This window comes from Ictalurus punctatus, chromosome 27, assembly GCF_001660625.3.
Source record: "Ictalurus punctatus breed USDA103 chromosome 27, Coco_2.0, whole genome shotgun sequence".
Lineage (NCBI taxonomy): Eukaryota > Metazoa > Chordata > Actinopteri > Siluriformes > Ictaluridae > Ictalurus > Ictalurus punctatus.
The window spans coordinates 18871-44548 of record NC_030442.2 but is presented as its reverse complement, the minus strand read 5'-3'; the positions used below and the strand labels follow the sequence as shown (position 1 = coordinate 44548).

At 39.3% G+C, this 25678-nt stretch overlaps 1 protein-coding gene across 4 annotated transcripts; it reads right to left on the bottom strand.

Annotated features, from left to right (window-relative positions):
* Positions 1-2598: 2598 nt before the first annotated feature.
* Positions 2599-25234, bottom strand: acp2 (acid phosphatase 2, lysosomal). Of its 4 annotated transcripts, none has more exons than XR_001810882.3 (13): positions 24819-25208; positions 21336-21431; positions 17734-17820; positions 16446-16598; positions 16121-16219; positions 15786-15809; positions 12626-12715; positions 9443-9575; positions 6912-7000; positions 6384-6490; positions 5531-5709; positions 5175-5397; positions 2599-5053 (listed from the first exon to the last, which is right to left on the bottom strand). XR_001810882.3 is itself a non-coding variant. In XM_017458792.3 (13 exons), the coding sequence occupies exons 2-13, from the start codon at positions 24897-24899 to the stop codon at positions 5261-5263; spliced, it is 1275 nt and encodes a 424-aa protein (XP_017314281.1). In that variant the 5' UTR covers positions 24900-24950; positions 25085-25234; the 3' UTR covers positions 2599-5260. The 4 variants fall into 4 exon arrangements, 3 of the variants coding, with proteins under 3 accessions (XP_017314281.1, XP_017314280.1, XP_017314283.1); XM_017458792.3 differs by having other exon boundaries at positions 2599-5397; positions 24819-24950; positions 25085-25234; XM_017458791.3 differs by having other exon boundaries at positions 2599-5397.
* Positions 25235-25678: the final 444 nt, after the last annotated feature.

Here is a 25678-nt window from a genome sequence, read left to right as displayed (position 1 = left end):
GTTCATAAATGAAGTTGTGTATAATAAAATGGAATGACATGGGGAAAAAAGTATTGAACACGCTGACTGAAATTTATCTAATACTTAATGGAGAAGCCTTTGTTTGTTATGACAGCTTCAAGACGCTTCCTGTATGAAGAAATTAATGGGCCGCAGTATTTAGGTGCGATTTTGGCCCATTCTTCTAAACATATTGTGGTTGGATTCAACTCAGGTGATTGATTTGGCCATTCTAACACCTTGATTTTTTTCTCTGAAACCAATTGAGAGTTTCCTTTGCTGTATGCTTTGGATCGTTGTCCTGATGGAAGGTTCACCCACGTCTCATCTTCATCATCCTGGTGGATAGTAACAGTTTCTTCTCAAGAATCACCCAGTAAAGGGCTCCATTCATCGTTCCTTCAATTATATGAGGTCTGCCAGTACCATGCGATTGAAAAACAGCCCCACACCATGATGCTTCCACCTTCAAACTTCACTGTTGGTGTAGTGTTTTTAGGGTGATGTGCAGTGCCATTTCTTCTCCAAACATGGTGTGTAGTATGACAGCCAAAAAGTTAAATTTTGCTCTCATCTGACAGATTACAGTCTCCCAGTATTTCATAGGCTTGTCCAAATGAGTTGTAGTAAACTTTAAACAAGCTTTGACATGCCTTTCTTTAGTAAAGGAGTCTTGCGGGGTGAGCGTGAGCAGTGGAGTGCATTGCCTATTGTTTTCTCTGTGACGATGGTACCTGCTGCCTCCGAGTGGTCCTTGGCTCTTGGGCTACGCTTCTGACTATTCTTCTGACTCCCTGGTCAGAAATGTTGTGAGGAGCTCCTCTGCGTGGCCGGTTGATGACGGAGTGATGTTGCTTCCACTTGTGGATAATGGCCCCAATGGTGCTTACTGGAGGATTCAGAATTTTGAAATACGCCTGTATCCGATTCCATCAATATGTTTTGCAACAATAAGGGTGTGAAGTTCTTGGGAGAGCTCTTTGCTTTTACCCATCATGAGATGTTTCTTGTGTGACACCTTGGTAACGAAAAGCCATTTTATAGACCATCAATTTACTAACCCAGCTGATATTAATTTGCACAGATAGGAGCTATAACTACTTATGAATTTCAGCTGGTTAATTGCCTTACCTTGCCTTGGAGAACTGCTTTTTCTTAGCGTGTTCAATACTTTTTTCCTGTGTCATTTCACTCTATTACACATAACTTTATTTATGGACTTTAATGTTGTGAATTCTTTATATTTCCGGATTTCTTGAGTTAATACTGATCTCTGGTGAAAATTTCATGTGAATAGCCTCATTGGAAATGTATTTACTGAAATTTTTTTTTGACGATTCAACACTTATTTCCCCCAGTGTAGTTCCAATGATGGTTGGTTGGAAGCATTTCAGGTGGTAGTTCCTAGCCCAATGAGAAATCATGTTCTGACATTAGCTCATGATCATCCTTGTTCTGGACATGCTGGGGAACATAAGACTTACCAGCGTACCTTACGTTATTTTTTTGGCCTGGTATGAAAAGTGATGTTGCAAGATACTGCAGGACTGTGGTTCTGGTTCTTGTGGTTAAGGTGGTCAGGTTGTTCCTCCTGCTTCCTTAAAATCCATAGTAGTCAGCACAGACCCGTTTGAACGGATTATTGTCGATTGTGTTGGACCATTGCCTAAAACTTGCTCCAGTAATTGTTACTTGTTAACTATTATGTGCGCTGCCACCCGGTTCCCTGAAGCCATTCCCCAATGCACACTTAAATCAAAAGTAGTGGTCAAAGCCCTCATTAAATTTTGCACTACATTTGGGCTCCCCAAGTGCATACAGACTGATCGTGGGGCCAACTTCACGTCATGACTATTTTCACAAGTAATGCATGAGTTGCGAATTTCCCACCAAGAGTCGCAAGGTGCCTTGGAGCACTTTCACCAAACTTTTAAAACTATGCTGCACACGTTCTGTGTGGAAACGGGGAAGGATTGGGGTGAGGGGGTGCCCCTTTTATTATTTGCTGTATGTGATGCTGCGCAAGAACCTCGTGGCTTTAGCCCACCAGATCTGGTGTTTGGTCATACTGTGAAAGGCCCCCTAAAGGCCCTACAAGAACAGTGGTTGGCTAAGTCTTCTCAACCTTCGTGAACGATTGGGGTTAGCGGCAGGTCTCGCATTGCGCTCCGCCCAGGAGACTATGAAGGAAAGGTATGACCGTAAGGCAGTCTATCGTTCCTTTTGTGTAGGAGCCCTAGTGTTAGCGTTATTGCCTGTGCCAGGATCTTCTCTCCAGACCGTGTGAAGTTAAACAAAATTGAGTACTACTAACTACGTTTCCAGTACGCCTGGTCGTAGACATAAAACCTGCATGTGTCACATCAAACTATTGAAAATGTAAGAAAAAAAAAAAAACATTTTGATAGGGATGCACCGAAATGAAAATTCTTGGCCGAAGCCGAAAATAATGAAAAACTTGGCCGAAGGCCGAAACCGAGCACCTTTGTTTTTCCTATTTATTTTGCCATTTTTTCCCCAGTGCATAAATTAAATAGTCAAAATGTGCTTTTTACTATTTTGTCTTGCTTTTCAAAGAAAAAAATCAATTGCAAAAACTACAATTTCAAAATATTTATTTAACACTGAACATTTTTTTTCATTCCAGCAGGCATAGGCTACCAACAAGGCACAATATAACTTTAAATAAATGAGTAAAATAAAAATATTTTTATGTGGTCATCTTTGAGCCCCCCTTGAATAGCCTATGTTGGGCCTATAACTGACTGCTGAAAGAATGTAACACTCTGTAGCCTACAACAAAAAAGTGCATTAAAAAGTGCATTGACAAGAGTGCAAAAAATGGTTCTATTCGGTTCTATATGGCTAATTACATTGGGGATATATACCGCTCGCGTCCCTGTACACCTCGCGGAGTGTTATAGTAGATATAGTATAGTTTCACACGTTGTTAATGTTATGTTCCTTGATAGATTTAGTTAGTTTAAACTATTGATTAGTTCATTTAGTCCCCGCTGTTTTTCCGCTCCCAGTCCATAGTACTAGTTCATGTTTCTTGTTTTGTGTTGTGACCCTGTTTTCTGTGACCGTGACTTTCATTTCTGCTTTGCCCCGTTTATGCCTGTTTGCCGATCGCCCAATAAACCTTTGCCTGTCTTGACTAAGTTTTTTGGATTACGATTTGGATTTGTCTGCCTGCCCTTAAATAAATACGTCTTTACCTGCTTCCGTACTCTTCTCCCTTACATCTCGCGACATGACAGAATCTTATTGTGCAAGGGTTTAATTTATTGATTGCCCATAAGGGTGCCCAAAATGTAATAGCTGATGCAGTATCATGATACCATCACGAGACCATATACATATACAAATTATATAAACATGTTTTGTGTGTGTATGCATGTATGCATGTTTGAATAAATGCGCAGTGGCAGCTCAGTCTTTAAGAAAGGAAGATTGGTGGTGTATGATTGGTGTACCTTAACAAAACCAGATGTTCGTACCAGATTAAATTTGACCATAAAAAGCAGTAGGAAGGCTTAAGTCTTTGATTTCAACTTTTTATATACCTGGATTAATTTGCAATGACAAAGTGGCATTTAAAACATGGCCATGAAAATCAAAGGGGGTCAAGTTCTGAACAAGTATGTTAATTAATCTAGAAACACATTTACCTCTAACAACCTTCTGTTAGTAAACTCACATGCTGGTATACTGTCAGACTTTTTGGCGTTTCCTGATTAAATTTGGTTAAAGAGTAGAACATCTGACTTGCATAGCTGCCATCACTATACAACATTTATGACTAGAGAGGATGGATAACAGTCATATAGTAGTTTAATCTGGCCAGGCTTGAAGTACTCTTTAAAAACATAAAAAGTTTTCTTGTAGCCACTTTACTGCAATACAGCAAGAAAAGTTGAGGGTTTAAAGCCAAGAGCAAAATGTTTCATTGGACATTCAAGCAATGATGATCCTGCTCTGGTGCTTTTGTGCACATTGTAGTCTCAGACTCATGTTCATGGCCGATAGGGGTACAACCCATTGTGGCTTTCTGCTCACCACACTTATAAAGAGTGGGTACCATTGGGTCAGCTCAAACCAGTCTGGTCATTCTCCTCTAACCTCTCTCCTCAATAAGGTGTTTCCACCAGCAGAACTGCTACTTACTGGACGTTTTTTGTTTTCTGCACCATTCTGTGTACGCTAGAGAGACTGCTGTGTGTGAAAATCCCAAGAAATCAACAGTTTCTAAAATACTCAAACAAAACTTCCAGCACCATGCCACACTCACAGACATCATATCTTTCCACATTCTAATGATCATTAACCCAAACTCTTGTCATATCTGCATGATTTTATACATTGTGCTGTTGCCACATGATTGTCTGATTGGATAATTGCATGAAAGGCGGGTGTACAGGTGTTCCTAATAAAGTGTCCAGCCACTTTATGGTATATAAACCATAAAAGTGTTTTCACCCAACATAAGCATATGCTGAGGCAGGAATAGAAAATCTATACAACAGACACAAAATGGCATACATTTGGTAATTATTTTAGATCACACAATCATTCCAATATAAAAATTAAACAATTAAGAAAAATAAAGTCACACATTTCAGTTCTTCTTTTGAGACATGGAAACAAACAATAGACTCAAGTAATGCTCTCTATTGCTAGTTTGAAACATAATGATGCCAGAGCCATCTGTGGCCGGGAGCTGGGAATTGGCTGTGCTCTCAGGAAGGGAGGGGTGGCATAATCTCTCTCCCACAAGAATCACAGTGACACTACCCAATTGTGGGCACCTGTGAGCTCGTGTGCGGAAGTGGGAGGACCACATTTTCCTCCGAGTGTGTCACGCCACCTCTGACATTGCAGGAGCATCAGTTTGAAAATAAATAGTCAGTTGGCTTCACAAGCCTTGAAGGAAGCATGTGATAGCCTTCACCCTCTCTGGTTGGTAGCTGTTGTGTGATAGGGGAGAGCTGGCTAGAGGGTGGGAACTGGCCAAGATTAGGGAGAAAATTGGGGTGGAAGAGTGTCCTTTCTTCAAAAAACAAAAACAAAAAAAACAATATAAAAGAAAGATCACACTTTTCATATCAAAATAAAATGTCAGGATGAAACAGGATCCCTCGCAGCCCAGTTGGGTGTATAGTTGATAGTACCTGCTGTTGTGTGTGTGTGTGTGACTGGTCTTTTATAGGCTCTCACTATCCGATGACTCTGCGTTGCAGAGGAGCTGGTATGAATGTCAGGAGTGATCATCCCTCTGATTGATAATGTGGCTGTAACCAAAGACCGGCTCGCTTTGACGGCACAACACAACAAACAACACTACAACGAGGACCAGAAGAACAAAGCCACAGACAACCAGCCCAACAATCACATCTACATCAACATACAGAAGACAAAATCAAGAACAATTACTGATCTCATATGACAGTGAACGCTAGTCATAGTATGGCAGTGACCAGCTGAATACTAAAGAGTGTGCGTGTGAGAAATTTGTATTTGTTTATACCTTTGTCATTTGCAGATGAGCTGATCTGGCAATCCTTTTGCCAATCTGTCGGAATGACTGACTGTGTGAGTCCAATGAAGTCCTGCAGGGGGCAGGGCTGGGCACAGCCAGGTAAAGTTAAAGAGTACGGCTCAGCCACAGAGCTGTCATTGCGGTAAAACATTGCCACAGAGAATGATCTGAGGGAGAAAGCCAGACAGCATAAATGTATAGTAACCCTTACTAGGTTAATAAGTAGTGCTTCAGTTTCAGTGAGTTTAGCAAGTATACAAAACAAATAAAAATATGTGCACTTGTATACAGAAAATGTGCATTTGTAGCTGAAACACTCAATGGCTACTTTAATAGTACACCTGTACACCTACGCATTCATGCAATCATCATATCGGTTAATTATATGGCATCAGTGCAATGCATACAACCTTGCATTTACAGGCCAAAAGATTGAGCTAATGTTCACATCAAACTTCAGAATGCAGAGAAATGTGATCTCAGGGACTTTGACTGTGACATCGTTGTTGGGATTTTCACCTTGTGCCCGATGCTCCCTGGGATACGCTCCAGGTTCTCCGCGAACCTAAAGAATAAGCGCAATAGAAGATGTATGGATGGATCCAGTAATAAGCAGCTCTGTGGGCGGAGACACCCAAAGCCATGGTCAAAGTCTCTAAGATCACGGTTTTGATGTGAACATTACCTGAAGATCTTAACCTGTATATTCATGATTTTATCCATTGCACTGCTGCCACATGATGGCTGACTGGATAACTGCATGAATGACAAGGGGTACAGATGTTTCCATTAATGTGTTTAATGAGTGTAAGTGTGTGTGTTTGGTGAAAGTTTGCATCACCCATTTTCATTCTGATGCAGTTCAAATATTTGGCAGGAAGCATATGGTGGCTGTAATCCATTATACACATTAAGCGCCTCCTGAAGAGCTACAATGGTCGTGTCATGCTGAAGAAAGAAATAAACACACAACAATAAATACTGTCATAGTGTATGTCACATGTTAATCATAAATGATGCAGGATTGTGAACTTGTTAGCAATTTTAAAATGTTCTCAGCAAGTATGTGGTTGTTTTGCAAATTGTTTGCAATGGTTACAAACTGTACTATATTTAATCTTTTCACCAGGTAGGTAAAATGTTTTACATAATTTTATTACATGCCCAATAACCAAATGCAATTTGGTTATTGAGCAGTATGATTCATACTGATCAGAACCTCATTGAGTAATTTAGCTATGTACAGTGTTGGTACTGACAAGTTGCTTTCTTGGCATGACACTGACAACTGAATTGACAAGTCTTGTATTACAAACTGTGTGAATAAATGGAAATAAAGGGAAACAGAAAAAAAAAGTCACAGACTCACTGCAGAATACATGATCATCTTCAGCTGCTGATTTGAGTTTAAAGTGGTAGCATCCGACAGGTTCTTAATAATCTGATCCAGCAAGAGACCTAAGAGAAAGAGTACTACATGAACGGCAACTGTCCAAAATCTTGACTGAGATGTAGCTTGTAAAAGGACTAGAAAGATTTATTTTAATATTTAATTTTACATTATATTGTACAGATGTACAGTTCCTACAAACTAGGAACTACAGTGTCACTGATGCAAAGTACCATTCTTACATAGCATGCTTGATTCATTGCTCATCTTCATCTTCACAAACTTGCTGCACAATCCCCTCCAAAAGTATTGAAACAGCAAGGCCAATTCTACTGTTTTTGCTTTAGAGGCAATGCACTGACGTCACTAACTCACTGCAACATGCACCCTCATTTGGACTGAGTGGCAAAACATCCTGCAACATGCTGCCTTTGATAATCTGCCTTTGATAATCCTTTGATTATCTGCTTAATGAAAGTTAATTAGACTTGACAGTGATCCTTACAACTTAACAACAACAAAGAACCGGTGGTCCATGGACACGACAATATTCAACATATTTTTTGTAGAAACCTTTAAAGGTAACTGGATAACTGTTAGCTGTTACAGACAAGAAGATTATACAGAGTACAGCGGTGTAAACTGAATATGTTTAAGAACTCTTTTGTGTCTGTATCAGTCAGAATTTTAAACAGTAGCCTATCTATCTAAACTTGCTTTGTGGAGTACCCACTTGTAAGGAAAACGTTTCAGTGCCTGGATGCCAGTTGTTTCTGCGAATTACAGCGATCCATTCACTTCTCTTTTCTGTTGCTTTCAGAAGTCTGTAAAAAGATATCTGATTTCTTGTTGAAAGAATATGTACAACAGCTCTTTCCCATTTTAGATGTGTTTTTTGTGGCACTCAAGCTGAACACTAATGCTGCCACTCAGTCTTTCTGCCACTCAGTGGGTGTAACCGCAGTGACTTCTGCCTATTGTGACTTCATGTGCATACCCTCTATACATTGAAGAGTTTTAAGGTTTTCCCAAGCTTTTCAGAGGGCTTAGGTGCTGCCTGGGTTCCAGGGGCATGGTGGTTGGGGGGTTTTGAAACGATTCAAAGGATATGTTAAGTAATTTTAAGATTTTTTGCATGTTGTTTTTGACCATTATCCTTACCATATTTGTAAAGGAAAGCTGGCAACATGCCAAAAGTCTATTTATTTCAAGTAACATGTTTGAGATTTAACATGAATCACCAACCATGTTACACACACACACACATATATATACATATATATATATATATATATATATATATATATATATATATATATATATATATATATATATATATATATATATATGTGTATATGTATGTATATATATATATATATGTATATGTATGTATATATATATATATATATATATATATATATATATATATATATATATATATATATAATTATTTTTGTAAAAAAAAGTTGTACTATAATTTGTGAATACAGTGGTGCTTGAAAGTTTGTGCATAAATATGACCAGAGGGTCTTCATGTTGGTTTATCCTTTTTAACAAATGCAGTCTCCACAGGCAAAACCCAGGGCTCAAACCAAGAGTAGACATTCAGAGCCATTAATTCTTTGAACAATATATTTAACAGGGCACACCTGGACAGCAAGAAACACCAATCAGTCACATGTGCCAATATTTTCGAGCACTTGAAAAAAAAAAATGGGTGGGTTCAAACAAAAGATGTTAGTTGTTTAACACATCTAGATGTAAATATGAGGAGATGAAAGCTGAAATTCTGATCTGTCGTCTCATATTCATCTTTTGATCTCAAACCCAAATGACTTCAATGTATAGTGAAAACAATAAAATCGGCTTGCTGTTCCAATACTTTTGGAAGGGACTGTATGTAGGCTTCCTCAGAGATCAATCATCTCACACATCTTTGGAAAACCATGACACCACAATGTCCACACTACTTTAGATTTCTGGGCTGAAGTTCACATACTCACATAATAAAAACAAGTAAAATAGGATAAAATAAAGTAAATTACATAATAATATTAAATAAAAAAATTCAATGTAATTCAAGCATTACAATTTCAAACGTGGTGGAGACAAAACTGCGCATATTAAAAAGTGGGGGGGCCAAGATTAAATTACATCTATGCCAGGGGTGTCCAATCTTATCTGGAAAGGGCCGGTGCGGTGCAGGTTTTCATTCCGACCAAGCAGAAGCCACACACGAGTCTACTTCAAGCCAAGATCAACTGATTAAACAGGTGGAATCAGGCGTGGATCCTGATTGATTGGAATGAAAACCTGCACTCACACCGGATAAAATTGGACACCCGTGATCTATTCCATACATACCAAACACTGGTATCTCAACTTTAATTTCCTCCAATGCATGTGTATTTGCCTTTCTGTTTATGATCAGAACTTATGGAATAGTCTCATTAGTAAATATTTATATGAAGCTCTAATATTTTTAAATAATGAAAATGTCAACGTCTGACCTCCCTGTAGCCGACACTTCTCCTCTCTTTTATAGATGCCAAACAAGAGCTGGAAGCCAAAGTTCTTCAGCAGCTTCAGTGTATCCATCACGTCTGGAGTCACCCAGGCTGGAGGGGGCAGGCCATGCTTCTGCTGCGTGTGGAAAAGTGAGAGAGTGTGAGAAGAGAGAGAAAGCTAACCCTAACAGCCACCTCATTTACAACCAGGTCCATAAATATTTGGACACTGACAGAAGTATTGTTATTTTGGCTGTTTACTGCAGTATATCAGAAATTAAATAAAATAATGAATATGGATAAATAGTGAAGGAATTACAGCACTTTGGTGTAAGTTCTCTTTATAACTATATGGCCAAATTTCTACACAATCAGCCATAACATTGAAACCATTGACCAGTGACGTGAATAACATTGATTACAATGGCACCTGTCAAGAGGTGGGATACATTAGGCAGAAAGTGAACAGTCAATTCTCAAAGTCGACGTGTTGGAATCAGGACAAATGAGCAAGCGTAAGGATCTGAGCGACTTTGACAAGGGCCAAACTGTGGTGGCTAGATGACCGTGACAGGGCATCTCCAAAACTGCAGGTCTTCTGGGGTGTTCCCGGTATGCAGTGGTTAGTACTTACCAAAAGTGTTCCACAGAAGGACAACTGGTGAACCGGCCACAGGGTCATGAGCGCTCAAGGCTCACCGATGCACATGGGGAGCAAAGGCTAGCCAATCTGGTTCGATCACACAGAAGCACTACTATAGCACAAACTGCAGAAATAATTAATCCGGACGATGACAGAAAGGTGTGAGAGCACACAGTGCATCGCAGCTTGCTACATATAGGGCCACTTAGCCGCAGACTGATCAGAGTGCACATGCTGAGCCCTGTCCGCCACCAAAAGCGCCTAAAATAGGCATGTGTGCATCAGAACTGGACCAATTGAGGAAGGTGGTCTGGGCTGATGAATCACGTTTTATTGAATGACAGGGTGAGAGTCTGTCACTTACCTGGGGAAGAGATCAAGATGGGAAGAAGGCAAACGGGCAGAGGCAGTGAGATAGTTATACTGGATTTGAGAGAGGGCAGTGGTAGCTCAGTGGTTAAGGTGTTGGTCTACTGCTCAGAAGGTCATGAGTTCAAACCCCAGCACTTCCAAGCTACCATACAGAAACTGGACTGGACATGGCTGAAATGCTTTGGTCACAATGCACTCAGTGATGAGAGAACAGAACAGGCACTAAACATTTTCTGCTCCATTGTAAGCCTTTTCTCACACAGCTGGCACAGAAAATGGGAGCTTGCCAAATCTCAGAGGGAGCTAGGTCTACCTCAACAGACCCTAATAACGGTATGATGGCAAAATATTTAGGCTATTATTTGGGGGTATTTATACAGACTTGTGTAGTAAAATCTTATTGTGTGCTTACGCGATCATAAGGCCATTCTATACATTTATAGAATGCTTATGTTGTATTTAGAAATGAATGAATAAATAAATATATACATAATAATAAATAATATATAAATATAAAATAAATATGCATAAAATGTTTGTATTAACATAACAGTGGGCTACAAGGCTTGTCAGTTTCATAGGGGATAGTCTAAAGCAATGCAAGGCACACAACAGCTAGACAATATGCAGTTATAGCAAGAACAGATTTGCTTGGAAAATATTTAGTAGCCTAATTTAATTTATTAATATTAACAAGACTATGCAATTCACTGGGGTTCGAAGTAAATGATGGAGGAGAGGATTCGGGAGCAGAGAAGAGCAATAAGCAGTGTCCTTGCTCATGACCGAAAAGCGAATGTTGCTCTAACTTGCAAGTCAAAGATGTGCTCCAGTCAATTAGCCCAGCATTAAAGCCGGTCAGTGACTTCACTGACATTATGTCAATAGAGGAATATGTCAAGGTCTTGTCACTTCTTCCACTGCTACAGATGCTAAAGAGAGCTGCATCAGAAAATGACACCAATCTAACACAATCCATGAAAGAGAAGATGGTGGCAAAATTGGATCTTATGTACAGGAGTGACAAAACTAAATAAATTATGTGGCTTTCAACCTTCACTGATCCATACTATCAGGCAGATTATGACACGGCAGTGGACGACACCAATACTCTCATAATCCAGAAACGACTGAACTCCGTTTTTGCCCAGTGTCTATCTGATAGTGGAGTCATAAACAGTGATGTAAATTGATGCTAGAGAGGTATGTAATTCCTGTGGTGTTGTCCTTGGCTCTTTTGTGACTTCCTGGATGAGTAGATGCTGTGCTCTTGGAGGAATTTTGGAAGGTCGGACACGGCACTACTCAGAAGGTTCATTACTGTGCCGAGTTTTTCCATTTGGAGAGAACGGCTCTCACTGTGGTTCTTTGGAGTCCCAGAGCCTAATGAAATAGCTTTGTAACTTTACCAGACTGATGTATTTCAATCACCTTCTTCCTCATCATTTCTTTGGCGTAGTCCGTTACTGGGGTAAGACCTTTTAACCAACACCGTGCTGTTGAAAAAGTTCTATTTAAGTGATTGTACAGGGTTTGCAGTAATCAGGTCTGGTTGTGTCTAGTCCAGCTGAACCCCATTAACAATGCACTTTCATAGATTTGGGGAATTAGTAACTACGGGGGCAAATACATTTTCACACAGGCCCGTTGGTATTAGATAACTTTTTTGCTTCAATAAATAACCTGATCATTTAAAAACTCTATTTTGTGTTTACTCAGGTTGCTTTTGTTTTATCTTAGATTTGGTTTTAATTTCTGAAACATTTTAGTATGAGATATACACAAACACAGAAGAAATCAGAGGACTGTAAGGACAAATTAACTACTCCTTTTTAGAAGTGTGACACTGTTACATGTAAATTTAAAATAATGCATACTCTGTTCAGTTGGTACAATGTTTTCAGCTATTTAAGCTTGTGGAACAGTTTAAAGAGAGAGCCTTTGTAATTTTTTACAAACATTACATGCTAACATTAAACAATGAACCAAAAAACCAAAAGGTATGACAACATGCAGAACAAAACCAAACTAGCATGGGATTTGGCATCAACTCTAGGCTAACTACATTTACTCACATTACTGACACAGTTATTGGTGCAATTTTTACAAATTTAGCAGCTTTTGTAGAATTATCTTTAGTGATGATGCCTAATGCTCTCACAGAACCTCACCTCACAGAAAAGTGTGTCATGGACACTCCAAATCGTCTCAATGGAAGTTGACTTCAGCCCAGCTTTATTCCGCACCATCTCCAGGAAATCCTGCTCATTAAAAAGCACAACATTCACTATATTGACAAAGTACAATACTGCAATTCAATACCACCATCTCTTCCACACTCTCAACATATATTTAAGAAAGAAAGCTGCTCAATTGACATATTCAGTTCACCATGTCACGGGGGCATATTTTTCAGCAGGACTTAAGGTGCTTTCACATTGAGCACGAAACGATAAAGCAAATGAAATCGCAGACTAAAAAGGTATGTTCACACAGAGCAACTCACAGCGACAATGCAACAGGAGACCATTAATTTGCAATGATGGCTGGCGACTTCTGGCGACATGAGCGACAGCAACCATTGGCGACTGGATGTGGGCGGGTCCAGCGACTTAGAAAGTTGTGAAAAGTTAAACTTCATGCAAATCTGGAGCGACTTGGTACAGCGACTACCAATGGGAGTGAAGACAATAGAGCGCACTTCATCCCTGGCCACCCCTGCTCACAAGCAGAAGCAGCACCAATGTGGCAGTGGCCAACTGGCTTATCTTAGCATAGCTTACCTTAAGATTTTAGCAGGTTTAAAGCAAATAAATAAATGATAATGAAACACTCACTTTTTGTTGCAATCGAGCAAAATACCAGTATAGCTCCAATCTTGGGTAAAGTGTCCGGCTTGTTGTTGCTTCAGGGCCTGGGAATGAGCAGCACAAAGCCGAGCACTTCACCCAGGAAACACGGAGGCCAAGGCCGAATAGCTGTGGTCTGGCTCCCAGTCACCATCAAACAGACATTGAATGACATCCTGATGGTGACACTGACGGAGATAGGAGCTACACTGGGATTTTGCTCAATTGTAACAAACAATGAGTGTGTTTTCATTATTATTATTTTGCTTTAAAAGCACCAAGGCCATAAGCTAAGCTAAGCTAATTGGCGCTTGTGATTTTGTGGATGGCCGAGCACACACTGCTTCTCCTTCCTCTCCTAGGATATGATGTGTATATATACACTGGTGAAGTTATAATGTCCTCTCCCTCCAGAATACTTAACTTTAGCAGCAAGAAAATTGGTTTGTTGTCAAAAGTGGAAAGTTAGTTGCGCCACCTATGTTACTATGGCAACCAGTAGTAGGAACACCTATTGGCAACTTTATAGTACAGCGACTGGCGACTTGCAGCGATAAAAATCGCTGTGTGAACGTAGCAGAGCTGTGCTTTCACACCGAACGTGAACCGATTGATCATCTTCAGCTAATTCACACCTGCACGATAGATGGCAGTGACTGAGAATGCATTTTACGCCTGCACACTAGGTGGCGCAACCCACTATTTAGCTGATCTGCCTATCATCTATGACCACTGAGAAGAAGAATCACAAATGTTGGCGCATAGCACCACAACACAAACTGTTAAGAAGCACAGAAACTAACTTTTTTATTTTATGTGTATTCTACCCAGAAAGGGAGTTTTTGTGTTTTTTGAACAGCGCCATCAAGCTGTTTTAGTATGAATGAAATAACGTGAAATATAATGCAGTAACACAGTAGTGGGACAAAACCCGAGTTTAATGCCTATAGCCAGCCCACTTTTTTTCGTGGTGGAAGAACTTTTGATAAATGAAATGACAGTTCAGTTCTTCCTATCCCGTTATATTTATTACTGACATGTTTCAACAAGAATATAAAGATAAATAAACGACACACTGCGTATTGTTGTATGCTACAAAAAGTCCAATTGGAACATCATGGAAAAAAATGTTTGCATTCAAACAAATATGAAGTATTTCAGTAAGAAATATACTCTTTTGGCAGCTACCTCACGCCACGGCATGTGGCGACAGTTTGTTTACATCTCCATGGTACACGCATTTGTGTGTGTGAGTGAGAGAGAGGGAGTGAGAGAGACTGCATGCACACTGAGCCAAGTGAAATTGGTAAAATTGAAAAAAAATAAGGCCAATTGGATGGAAACAGGCGGGAGACAGCAAATATCGCAATTTTTTTTTTTACATACTTTCACTTTGGCGATAACAGAAATGTGCAAAAAGTGGATGAAAACTTGGCAAATAATAACAAGATCTCAACATCCGTTCTCTTCTCTCTTCTGGAATACTCTTCAATGTTTACACTGGTTTTCAAAACAGCTTTCTGTGCTATAGCGCCACCAATCTCGCCCTTTTGTGCAACAGCAGCATCCCTGGGCACACAACCTAAAGCTCAAGGCTAACTGGACGGCCTGTTTCTTTGCGGAAGGCCAGGGGGGGGGGGATAAATAAATCGACACACTCGTCGAAAAAGAAGTGTCACTTTGCTGCGCCGCAAACAATTGCTCCCGGTGTGAATAGCTCCATATCTATTGATCTATGGTTTCAATTCAAGAGCGTCATCACCTCAAACATTCGCATTGCTTTATCATGATCAGTGAGAAAGGACTGTCGAGCAATATTAACAGAAGTAGACAAATAAAACCCCTATTCACATGTGTATAAATTAGGTCAGTGTGGAAGAATAAAATTAATATTTTCTTTTATATACTGTGGTGCTTGAAAGTTTGGGGACCCTCTAGAATTTTCTATATATGCATAAATGTCCTAAAACAACATCAGATTTTTTGATGTCCTAAGTCTAAGTCCTAAAAGTAGACAGAGATCCCAATTAAACAATTAACTGCTAGGATTAGCAGTTAAGTTGAAGGTGAAATTAGAGACAGGTGTTTACAATCAATGGGAATGCAAACAGGTGTGGGTGAACACCTTGCTTTATTTAAAGATCAGGGATCTATTAAAGTCAAATCTTCACAACATATGTTTGTGGAAGTGTATCATGGCACAAACAAAGGAGATTTCTGAGGACAACAGAAAAAGAGTTGGAAGAGACTCCACCAATCCACAGTTAGACAGTTTGTGTACAAATTGAGGAAATTCAAGACCACTTTTAAAGAAATTTCTTTTCTAAAGGAAAATGTCAGGACATCTATCTGTGAACTGAATCTAAAGAGAAAGTGGGTCATGCAGCAAAACAATGGGCCTGAGCACACAAGTCGTTCTACCAAAGAACGGTTAAAAAAGAGTAAAGTTAATGTTTTGGAATGGCCAAGTCAAAGTCCTGACCTTAATCCAATGGTGTGTAAGAATCTGAAGCAAGCAGTTCATGTGAGGAAACCCACCAACATCCCAGAGTTGAAGCCAAAGTTCAAGCCGATTATTATGTCGAGATCACAAGAAAATTAAGTTGTGATCATGAGAAAACAAGAAAGAAAAATATTAATGCATGGCTTCCGTACTAATGATCTAATCTCTGTAAATTAAATTTGCAGGCACAAAATTAGAGAAATCAGTTTCAGAATTGTTCCATTTTGTAAATGTAAAATAGCTCATTTTGACAGAATGCAGGTGTTAAAGGGAATATTGTTTTGAGTAGGTAAAGTGGAGAGAGTCAGACTCACTTTGTAAGTCTTGGTGATATTGAGGACGATCTCTGTTCTTTCTGTCTCCTTCATGAGCAATTGGTAACGTGGGCAGTTTGCTATAGGAAATGACAGCAGCTGTGGGGAAAAACATGTCACACAGTCATTAGTTTTAATTATTAGTTTCCATTCCAAATAACCTGAGCATTATTAATTGCATTATTGCATTAATAAGTTAGGGAAACTTTGTAAAAATTTCAAATGGGTACTTGATCTAACTTCTTACATTTTTTAAAATCTCAATATTTAGGGACTGGTGAACTATATGCAGTGTAGATACATTGGGTGAGGTGCATATTCCTACCTTCTCCTCGTCCTGGGAGACTGTGTGTATTGGTATAGGCTGCCAGTCCAAACCAGGATGAAAAACCTGTGAGCCTTTGGGTGGGTAAAGACCAGCAAGATTTGAGGCAGCACTCATCAGAGTGCGATCATAATCTGTGCTTCGTACAGCAATCTGTGCCACAGGAAACAGATTGAGAATGGCAATCAGCACTTAAATACCGAATTTAAATGAAGGTCACACAGGTACAGAACAGTGTCAAGGAATAGTGCCTCTCAGCAGATTCCACCCCAAACTGTGTTCCTTAAATTGGCAGAATTATCAAATGGACAATTTATCCCAGTCTTATAATACCACCTAAAGTGACATTCACACAGTTATAATATGGGAGCAGCAGTGCGACATCAAGAACCATCCCTGAACAAAGGGCTATGTGACCATAATTAGCATTCAGAAAGACATCTGTTTCAATAATCCCATCACCTCACCATTTGGGGTCACACCTGTAGTGTGAGAAAGGAAAGAGATCACATCAAATGCGATCCTTAATTTACATTTAGAATGAAAATTCATTTATATTACATACAGAAAACCTGGTTTGAAACACAGTATAAAATGTCAGTGCTGATATTGTTCAGGTTTCACTTTGACTCTGTGACAGATATCGTTCCAATAGTTTTAGGGAGAGATGGATGGATAGATAGATAGAGAAGCAGTTTTAAGTTTGAAATAGTTTTAAAAGCTCAAACTTTGAAGGTTTTAAGTCTCTCAATTGCTGTGTGGTTGCTAAGGCTTTCTATGTGCCTGCAGGGGCAAAAGCACACAGTTAATAAAACTAATCTAGACTCAGTGACCACTCATTGCTTTTTATTAAATGGACACTAAAGGGGGAAACAAATCTGTGATATCCATGAGAGCAGAATATTTTTGTGAATTTTTTAACAACGGATCAAAAGGTTAATCAATAAAGACCATTTTCACAGCCTTCTTTGCTCATATTTAACAAGGGTACCAATATTAGTGGAGGGTGCTGTATGACAGCAAATTATATTGGGGGTCGATTTCATGAATAAAGTCTGCCTGGTGAAACAGGCCAATCACTTGAAAGGAAAAGACACTGCATGCGTACTTATTAGTTGTGAAAAGAAAAAAACTACTCAAAAAATGATAGAAGATCTGAAAATCAATCAAATCAGTCTTGAAAGAAAACTGCATTGATTTACAAGTCTTGATTGTCTTGAACCTTAAAGGCAAACAGTTTTTGAAAAAAAAGGCCCACTTTGAGTTCATTATATTAATTACCACAGACCTCAAAGCGATTATAGTCTTCACCCAGGAAACCAGTATAGCGTTTTCTCAGAAACTGGCCCAGCTCCAAGTGCTGCTGCATACCTTCCTGTACATTCACACAAGACAAACAGGTTTCCAAGCACATGCAGTATCATTACTTTATTAGTAATGGTTTTGCAGTAATTCTAAACAATAGGCAGAATACTGGGGTCTGTTCAATGGTCTCTGCTCTCAAAAGATTGGTACAGTGCTGTGAAAAAGTATTTGCTCCACCCTAATTTCTTCATTTTTTCTTATTACTTTAAGCCCAGGGTAAAGCAAAGAAAACCAAAACACTTACCAGGAGTTGCAAAAATAAATAATGTGGTCAAAATTATATCTAACGTATATTTTTTAATGGAAAATACACTACACAGCTTGTTATATTCTGTGAGGGTGAGGGGGTTAGCAGAAAGCGGCAATCAGGTGACATGCTGGTTGTCGGAGAAAGATGTGTATGACCCACAGGATGTCGTATATAAAGATTTAAATGCAAAAAAGACATGGGAGGCAGTTTATTCGGCTGTTTGTGTGGATGGTAAGTTTTCATTTAAAATGTTTGTGATGCTACTTTTTCACGTAAGAGAAGTACCATGGTTAAATGTTGTGCCACTTGCTTGAGCAATGTAATCTATATGGAAGTAATGAATGGACTATTACGTTGTTTATATTTATTGTGTATAAACATGAATACGTCTGTGAAAGATTATATTAGGCTGTACTGTGTTGCTCTAAACTTCATTCAAAGTCCTCACCCACCACCTTCATGTCCTGTTCTGAATGTCTTCCGCCACGGATCAGCTGTGCACTGCAAATGTGTCTTATGTGAGAGCACAATGGTGCGTGCTGCTTCTGTACCGTATACGTATTGCAATAAGCACCGCATATGCACTGCAAATGGAGTTTGTGTGAACCAGACTTTACTCCTATGCTATGGATCATTGTCTTGCTGCACAATCCAGCTCCACTTGAGTTTCAACTTACAGACTGAAGACCAGACAGTCTCCTTTCAAGCGTGTGCCAATCCTGGATCATAAACAGCCTATCATATGCCTTAATAAAGGAGCGTGCTATGAGTGACAAGCAAACAGCCGATAACAAGCTGTGCATCTGTGGGGTTCGGTTGCACCATTGCCATGTGACATCAGAGCACACAAGCACATGCGAAAATGCCGAGGAGATTGTGAATAAAAAAAAAAAAAAAGGTCAGTTCACCAGTGTGGCAGTTTTTTGGGTTTCTTTTCATCTAACCAACATCAGAACACCATTGTGTGTAAAAAAAAAACAGCCCTGGCCAAGTACAGAGAAACAAGCTGTGAGAGACTTGTAGTGCACATGTGCAGTGCTCCACACATATACAGTGTGCGTCTCTCTGAACAGTGAGCGAGGAAGAAAGGTGACATTTTTCCGCTTTTTGTGCTTTCTGTTAAAATATCGGCCCTGGGGAGGACAGTGAGTGTCATCAGAGCAGGAGCTGAACTCATCAGACTCAGCACAGTGTTCTCCAGAAGTAAGTGTTAAAATGGAAGATTTATATGAGGCTAGGCTAACTATGCTAACAGGCTGAGCAGAGCACCAGGAGTCACATTCTGCGCTACAATGCGATGTTGATCTCCCTTAAAGTTTGCCTTGATTGTTCTACGTTTATACTTTTACATTGCACACATTTTGTAACATTTTATTTATTAAGTTTAAGAGCTCAAGTTTCTTTAACACTTGTTTATTTAATCTTCATATAAGCTGAAAGAAGATATTTGTTTAAATTAAGTTTTGTTTTTGACGGTTAAAATTAGAGATGCACCAATGTATCGGCCGTTAAAGGCAATTTTTTACGCTGCCACTGGCCTATAGTTTAAAAACATCCGATGTTCAGGGGTGATTATATCCTGTCAATCAAAAGAGGGTGGGAAAACACACTGAATTCATGCTGTGTATAAAGGTGTCATGTGTGGAATGACAACAAAACTGCAGTCTGTAATCTCTGTACTGCTAAAATTTTATACTGGAAGTTAGCAGCAGTGAAATGGGAGTTTCTGTGTCGAGTCAATTTTTATTTTTTTTGCCACACTACTCGAGCTGCTCACGCTAAATTAAAGCTCCAGTACACCGTTGAAAGATTTAAATGAAAATGAGTAACAAAAAAGTATATGTATTGCACAGAAAAATATATTTGTAGAGTACTATATTTCATATCCAGTTAATGTTAATATATAAAAAGTTGATATTATATATGACCAGTTTGATGTCAGTGATTTATATTTAGAAATCAGTCAATGTTAATACGAATTAAGAACCTTCAATAAATTAATGATCTTACTTTAATCTTCAGAATTAAAGGTTAGGGTTATTCAAATGTTAGAGTAGTGTGTTTTCTGTTTATGAGACCAGTTACTGTGACATGTTGAAATGGAGAGAATAAAGTTTTTATTTACATTTCTTTCAGAATTGTGGAATTACTTATTATTAATTTATAAGAAGGTATAAAAGGCAGAACTATCGGTAATCAGTAGTGGCCGATATCACTTAGCCGATATACACCCAAAAGGTTTGTGGATATCAGGGTGTGTTTTGGCAAAATTCAGATGAGCTTTAATGTTGTTCTGGGTTAGCAGTGGTTTTCATCTCACCATTCATCACTATTTACTTTTGAAACGTAATCCCCTGACTCATCGCTTTCACGCAGAGTACATACATCCAGCACATACTGGAGCAAGTATTTTTGTATTCCTCAGCCGTTTTGTCATAATACACCTTCAAAAAGTTAGTCACACTTAAGTACACTTCACCTTTTATGTTGGACGCACAAAACACTTGGCATGGGTTAGCCAGCTTTACGCAAATGTTGAAACCTCCCAATAAAGCAGCATATCATTTTTCAGAATTTCATTGGCCATACGATGTGCCAGTAATCCACACAATTGGTTGCAATAGGCTCAAGCTTTTCACGAAGGAAAAGAGGAAGGCACTACATTTCAACACAGATTCTCATTGGATATTGAAGGATATGGACAGGACATGGAAGCTCCTATTGCTTCAAATAAGGTGTCAATCGAAAGATCAGTAATGTTTACATGTGAAGTAAAGTTAGAATGGAGAATATGTTAAAGATTTGGCACATCTGTCTGCAATTTGAAAAAATATGGTTAAAAGGCGCAATGTAAGTGCAGACCATGTACATAGAATGGCTTTGTACTTAACAGTGCGACGGTCCACGAGTAGGCCTTTGGATTATTAACAGTGGGAAAACGAGCCAAATATTATCAAAGGCATGAGCTATCGGAGACTACCGCTGGTCCCCGAGATCATCGTCTATTGGCACAACAATAACGGGGCAATACATTTTCACACAGGCACAGCTGGATTTGGATAACTTTTCTGCTTAAGTAAATAACATTATCATTACAAAAAAAAAATTATCAGGTTGCCTTTGTTTTATCTTAGATTTTGTTTTCATTTCTGAAACAATTTAGTATGAGATGTACACAAAAACAGAATAAATCAGTTGCTTTTTCACAGCACTGTATGTGTGTATTTATGCAGAGTTGTACTGTGTGTGTGTGTGTGTGTGTGTGTAAAAGGTACCTGAGAAAGCTGTCCAAAACCTTGTGGCCATGCACTCTCTTGGTACGGGTCTGTTGGATAGGCTTTGACTGGAGAACGGTCTCCATGGCGATATAACTAAAGGAACAAAGACAAAAGGTTTCCATTTATGATAAAACACCAAATAGGATTTACACCGAAAACAATTTCATGATTCATGATCATCTATTACTACAGTGCCCTCCAAAGGTATTCGAATGGCACAGGCTATTCTTTTATTTTTGCTATACAGTGAAGACATTTGGGCTTGAGATAAAAAAGCTGAATATAAAATGACAGATCAGAATTTCAGCGTTCATTTCCTGATATTTACATCTAAATGTGTTCAACATCTTAGAACATGGCACCTTTGGTGGCAGACCACACAATTTCTGGCAAAAGTATTGGAACCGATAATCTTAGAGCAAATAACTTTGTGGCATTCTTCTTTTGTGATGCTTGTCCAGGCTTGTACTGCAGCTTTTCAGTCTCCTCTTCAGGGGGTGAAATGCATGTTCAATTGGGTTAGGGTCTGGTAATTTACTTGGCCAGTCTAAAACCTTCCACTCCCCAAAGGATGAAGTCGGTATCCGGTGTTTATATATTTCTGTAAAGCTGCTTTGAGACAATGACCATTGTAAAAAGCACTATACAAATAAAACTGAATTGAATTGAAAAGTCCTTTGATGTTTTTCGGAGTGTGTTGTCATTGTCTTACTGCATGAAGTCCTTCACAATTAAACTGGATACATTTATCTGTAAATTGGCAGACAGAATGTTTCTGAATTCATTCTCCTGCAAGCATCATGACTTTCATCATCAATAAAGATTAGTGGCCGGGGCGGCTGTCGCTCAGGTGGTAGAGGGGGTTGTCCACTAATCGTAGGATTGGCGGTTCGATTCCCGGCCCACATGACTCCACATGCCGAAGTGTCCTCGAGCAGGACACTGAACCCCAAGTTGCTCCCGATGGCAAGTTAAGGCCTTGCATGGCAGCTCTGCTACCATTGGTGTGTGAGTGTGTGTGTGTGAATGGGTGAATGAGACACAATGTAAAGCACTTTGGATAAAAGCGCTATATAAGTGTGCCATTTACCATTTACCATTTAGTGAGCTCATTCCAGAAGCAGCCATGCAAACCCTAGGCATGACACTCTCGTATGATTTGGATCATGGTTATTGGAGTCACTGTTTAAATTGCACGGAATTTAAACAGGAAGAACCTGGTAATCCAGCCAATCTTCATCAAGGGAGAGGAAGTCATGATGGTCAGTGATTATAAATACCTTTGTGTCAACCACAACAACAGACTGGACTGGATGACCAACACGGAGGCGGTTTACAAGAATGGTATAAGCAGACTATTTCCAGTGGAAAACCGTGATCCTTCAAAGTATATACCAAATTGCTGGAGACTTTCTAACAGTCTGTAGTTGCAAGTAGGGGAGAAGCATCAGAGCTGGTAATGCAAAGAAGCTGAATAAGCTAATCAGGAAAACTGGCTCTGTCCTAAGCTGCAAACTGGACACCTTGGAGGTGATGGTGGAAAGGCAGATGGTGCACAAAATTCAGAGGATCATGATCATAGACAATAGCAAATACCACTTTCATGCCACACTGGCCAAACAGCGGAGCTTCTTCTCCAGTATACTATAGCAGCTTCACTTTATCAAGAAAAGTCAAGTAGTACATGAAGTCATTCTTGCACACTGCTATCGGACTATACAATGAGGTACCAATGAGGTTGGGGAGCTATGTGGACTATGGAAATGATGGACATGTGTACTGATTTTGCATTCCCAGTTACTACACTGCATATTTCACAACAAATTTTACATAGGGTCACTGCACATTACACACGCAGTGCCACTTCACTTATGACTACTGTACATTGTTTTACACACACTACCACAACTGCTCATTTAACATGTCTAATGTACAGCTTTAAGCCTGCCAAACTGTAATACATACAGTTAATCTGTACATGAATCATAGTCTAACAAATTTGGAGGATTCATTACATGTATATTTTTCTTGCTTCTTATTTGTGGTATATTGTGAGTTTATCGTGTATTTTTTAATTCTTGTGAATTGTTAAGTCTTAGTCCTTCCTGTTCCTCTTGGGCTGTGGTGGCTGTTGTGACACCAAATTTCCACTTATTGTGAAACCTTCACCCCTGACCTGTGGAGGTTGTTGGTGATGTCACTGACTTGTTTTTCGGTTGTCTGGTTGTTACTACACCAGTGGTTTCATTATAATATATCTATATCCAGACATTCCAAATGGTTATACTGGCTATGCCCAATGCTTGTGCAATGGCTCTGATATATTTTTCCTCTTTTCTCAGCTTCAAAATGGCTTGCTTTTCTCTCATAGACAGCTTGCTCGTCTTCATGACGGTTTACCCTTTTTAACAATAAACGCAGCCTTCACATGTGAATCCCAGGGCTCAAACCAAGAGTAGACAGTCAGAGCTATTCATTGTTTAAACTAGAGGTCGTCCGACTGATTGGTTTTGCCGATTAATCAGCACCGAAAACCGACTGCTGAAACTATCGGTTATCTACAACAATGCACACTGATAGCTCTGCTTTGCGTCCAGGACGCATTATCCCACCTCGGGGTGTGCATTATTTTCTAATAATTCAACGGTCCATCGTCAATTATTCCTTACGTAATGCAAGAGTTAAAATGCTAAACTAATCAGACGGTACATGTCTTCATTTAAATAAAAAACGCATTTTTAATCTATGATATGAACTATTTAGCTTTCCACATGCGCTGCTCTGCCTCGCGTACATTTCAGGAATTGACAGATTCTCCTTGTGCGATCTCGAGGTCGATATTGTAGCTTGAGCACGTGATCACACAAAACAATCTAATCAGCACTTTTCACCCCACAGATAAGTAAACGAACTAGTAGGTTTTTACTGTAATTAAATGGCAAGTAGTAAATAAACTAGCCAGTTAAATACGTAATCTTTAGTTAGTGGTGCCTTAGTGTTTTTAGTGTTCTCACTTTGTCATAAACACTGTGTTTTACCATGGGACAGGAAACGTAACTGAAAGCTAGGTTTTACATGTTGTATTTTCCTATCCATAGAAATATATTTACTTTGACTAAACCGGGGCAAAAAATGTTGCGTTAAGAAAAACGCACCCTAAATAAATCAATCAATAAATAAATAAATAAATAAATAAAACGAAAAATAACCCACCATATTTGAGTATGATTTTGTGTTCTTTGATAAATTTCGTAATTCCAGAAATGCAACAGTGAGAGATTTGGTGCTGCATCATCGCTGGTTTGGTAACTACATTAATCTACATTAAACTATGTTAAACTACATTAAACTATGTTAAACTACATTAATCTACGTTAAACTATGTTAAGCATTATTTCGTCAAGCGTTATAGAACAACACTGGGTGATTATAAAGCAGCTAGATAGCTATGTAACACAGATTAAGCAGTATTATACTCACCACTGTGACAAATCGAAGCTTCCATTCACCAGCCGAATAAAAGACAAACAACGACAAGATGATGAAAACACACGATTCCATGTTTGTAATCCCTGGCGCAGTTTACATGCGATATAAGCGGCTTCCTGAAATCTTACAGAAGACGTGACAAAAAAGATATACGACCAGTGATAAATGGTGTTGTTTAGACACTTGAAGATTTTAATCCCGATTTGCACCCTCCCCGACGATCGGGGGGCGTGTCCTGATTCGAGGCTTATTATTACCGATTTTTGTCCAAAAAATCCTCAATTGTGTGGTGTCATTGCGATTATTTCACTGCGATGGATCGAGTCGGAGCCTCCCCGAGCCCAAAGCCTAAATATCAAACACATTTGACTCTTGATCTGACTGCAGGAGGTGGGATACCTGCAATAGCCAATGAGAGCGAGCAAACGTCAACAACCGGATGTTGCGTGCGCTTATAGCGGAAACATGTCAGCCACAAATATGTTACTGAACTGGAGCATGATTCCGCAGTAGAGAAAACCGAATAATTTTTTAATAGTATGTTGAGCTTAGGACGCTGCGCTCTCTGATTAGAGAGAGAGAGAGAGAGAGAGAGAGAGAGAGAGAGAGAGAGAGAGAGAGAGAGAGTTGTGAATGCACCTGCTGTGTGAATGAGGCAGCGGATATAGGGCTAATAAACAAAATGAAGTGTGAGTGATATTGTCTTCTGAAGTCACGTTTGATAAAACGGGAGTTTCTGTGAAATCGTTACCTGCTAGGGGGTTCAATCTGACCCGCAGGGTGAATTTTGAAAGGGAGAAATGCATAAAAGACACGAACTAGAAATTTTTAATAAAATGCTATTCCTAAAT

What these genes read in the sequence shown, in the direction of transcription:
- acp2 (XM_017458792.3), bottom strand. Translation starts at nt 24,899, where the DNA reads ATGGAATCGTGTGTTTTCATCATCTTGTCGTTGTTTGTCTTTTATTCG. An exon ending in GAAGTGTCGGCTACAGGGAG is followed by an intron (nt 7,001 to 9,442) that starts GTCAGACGTTGA and finishes TCTTTCTCTTAG; the next exon opens with GTCTCTTGCTGGATCAGATT. An exon ending in AGATGATCATGTATTCTGCA is followed by an intron (nt 6,491 to 6,911) that starts GTGAGTCTGTGA and finishes TTCTTTCTTCAG; the next exon opens with CATGACACGACCATTGTAGC.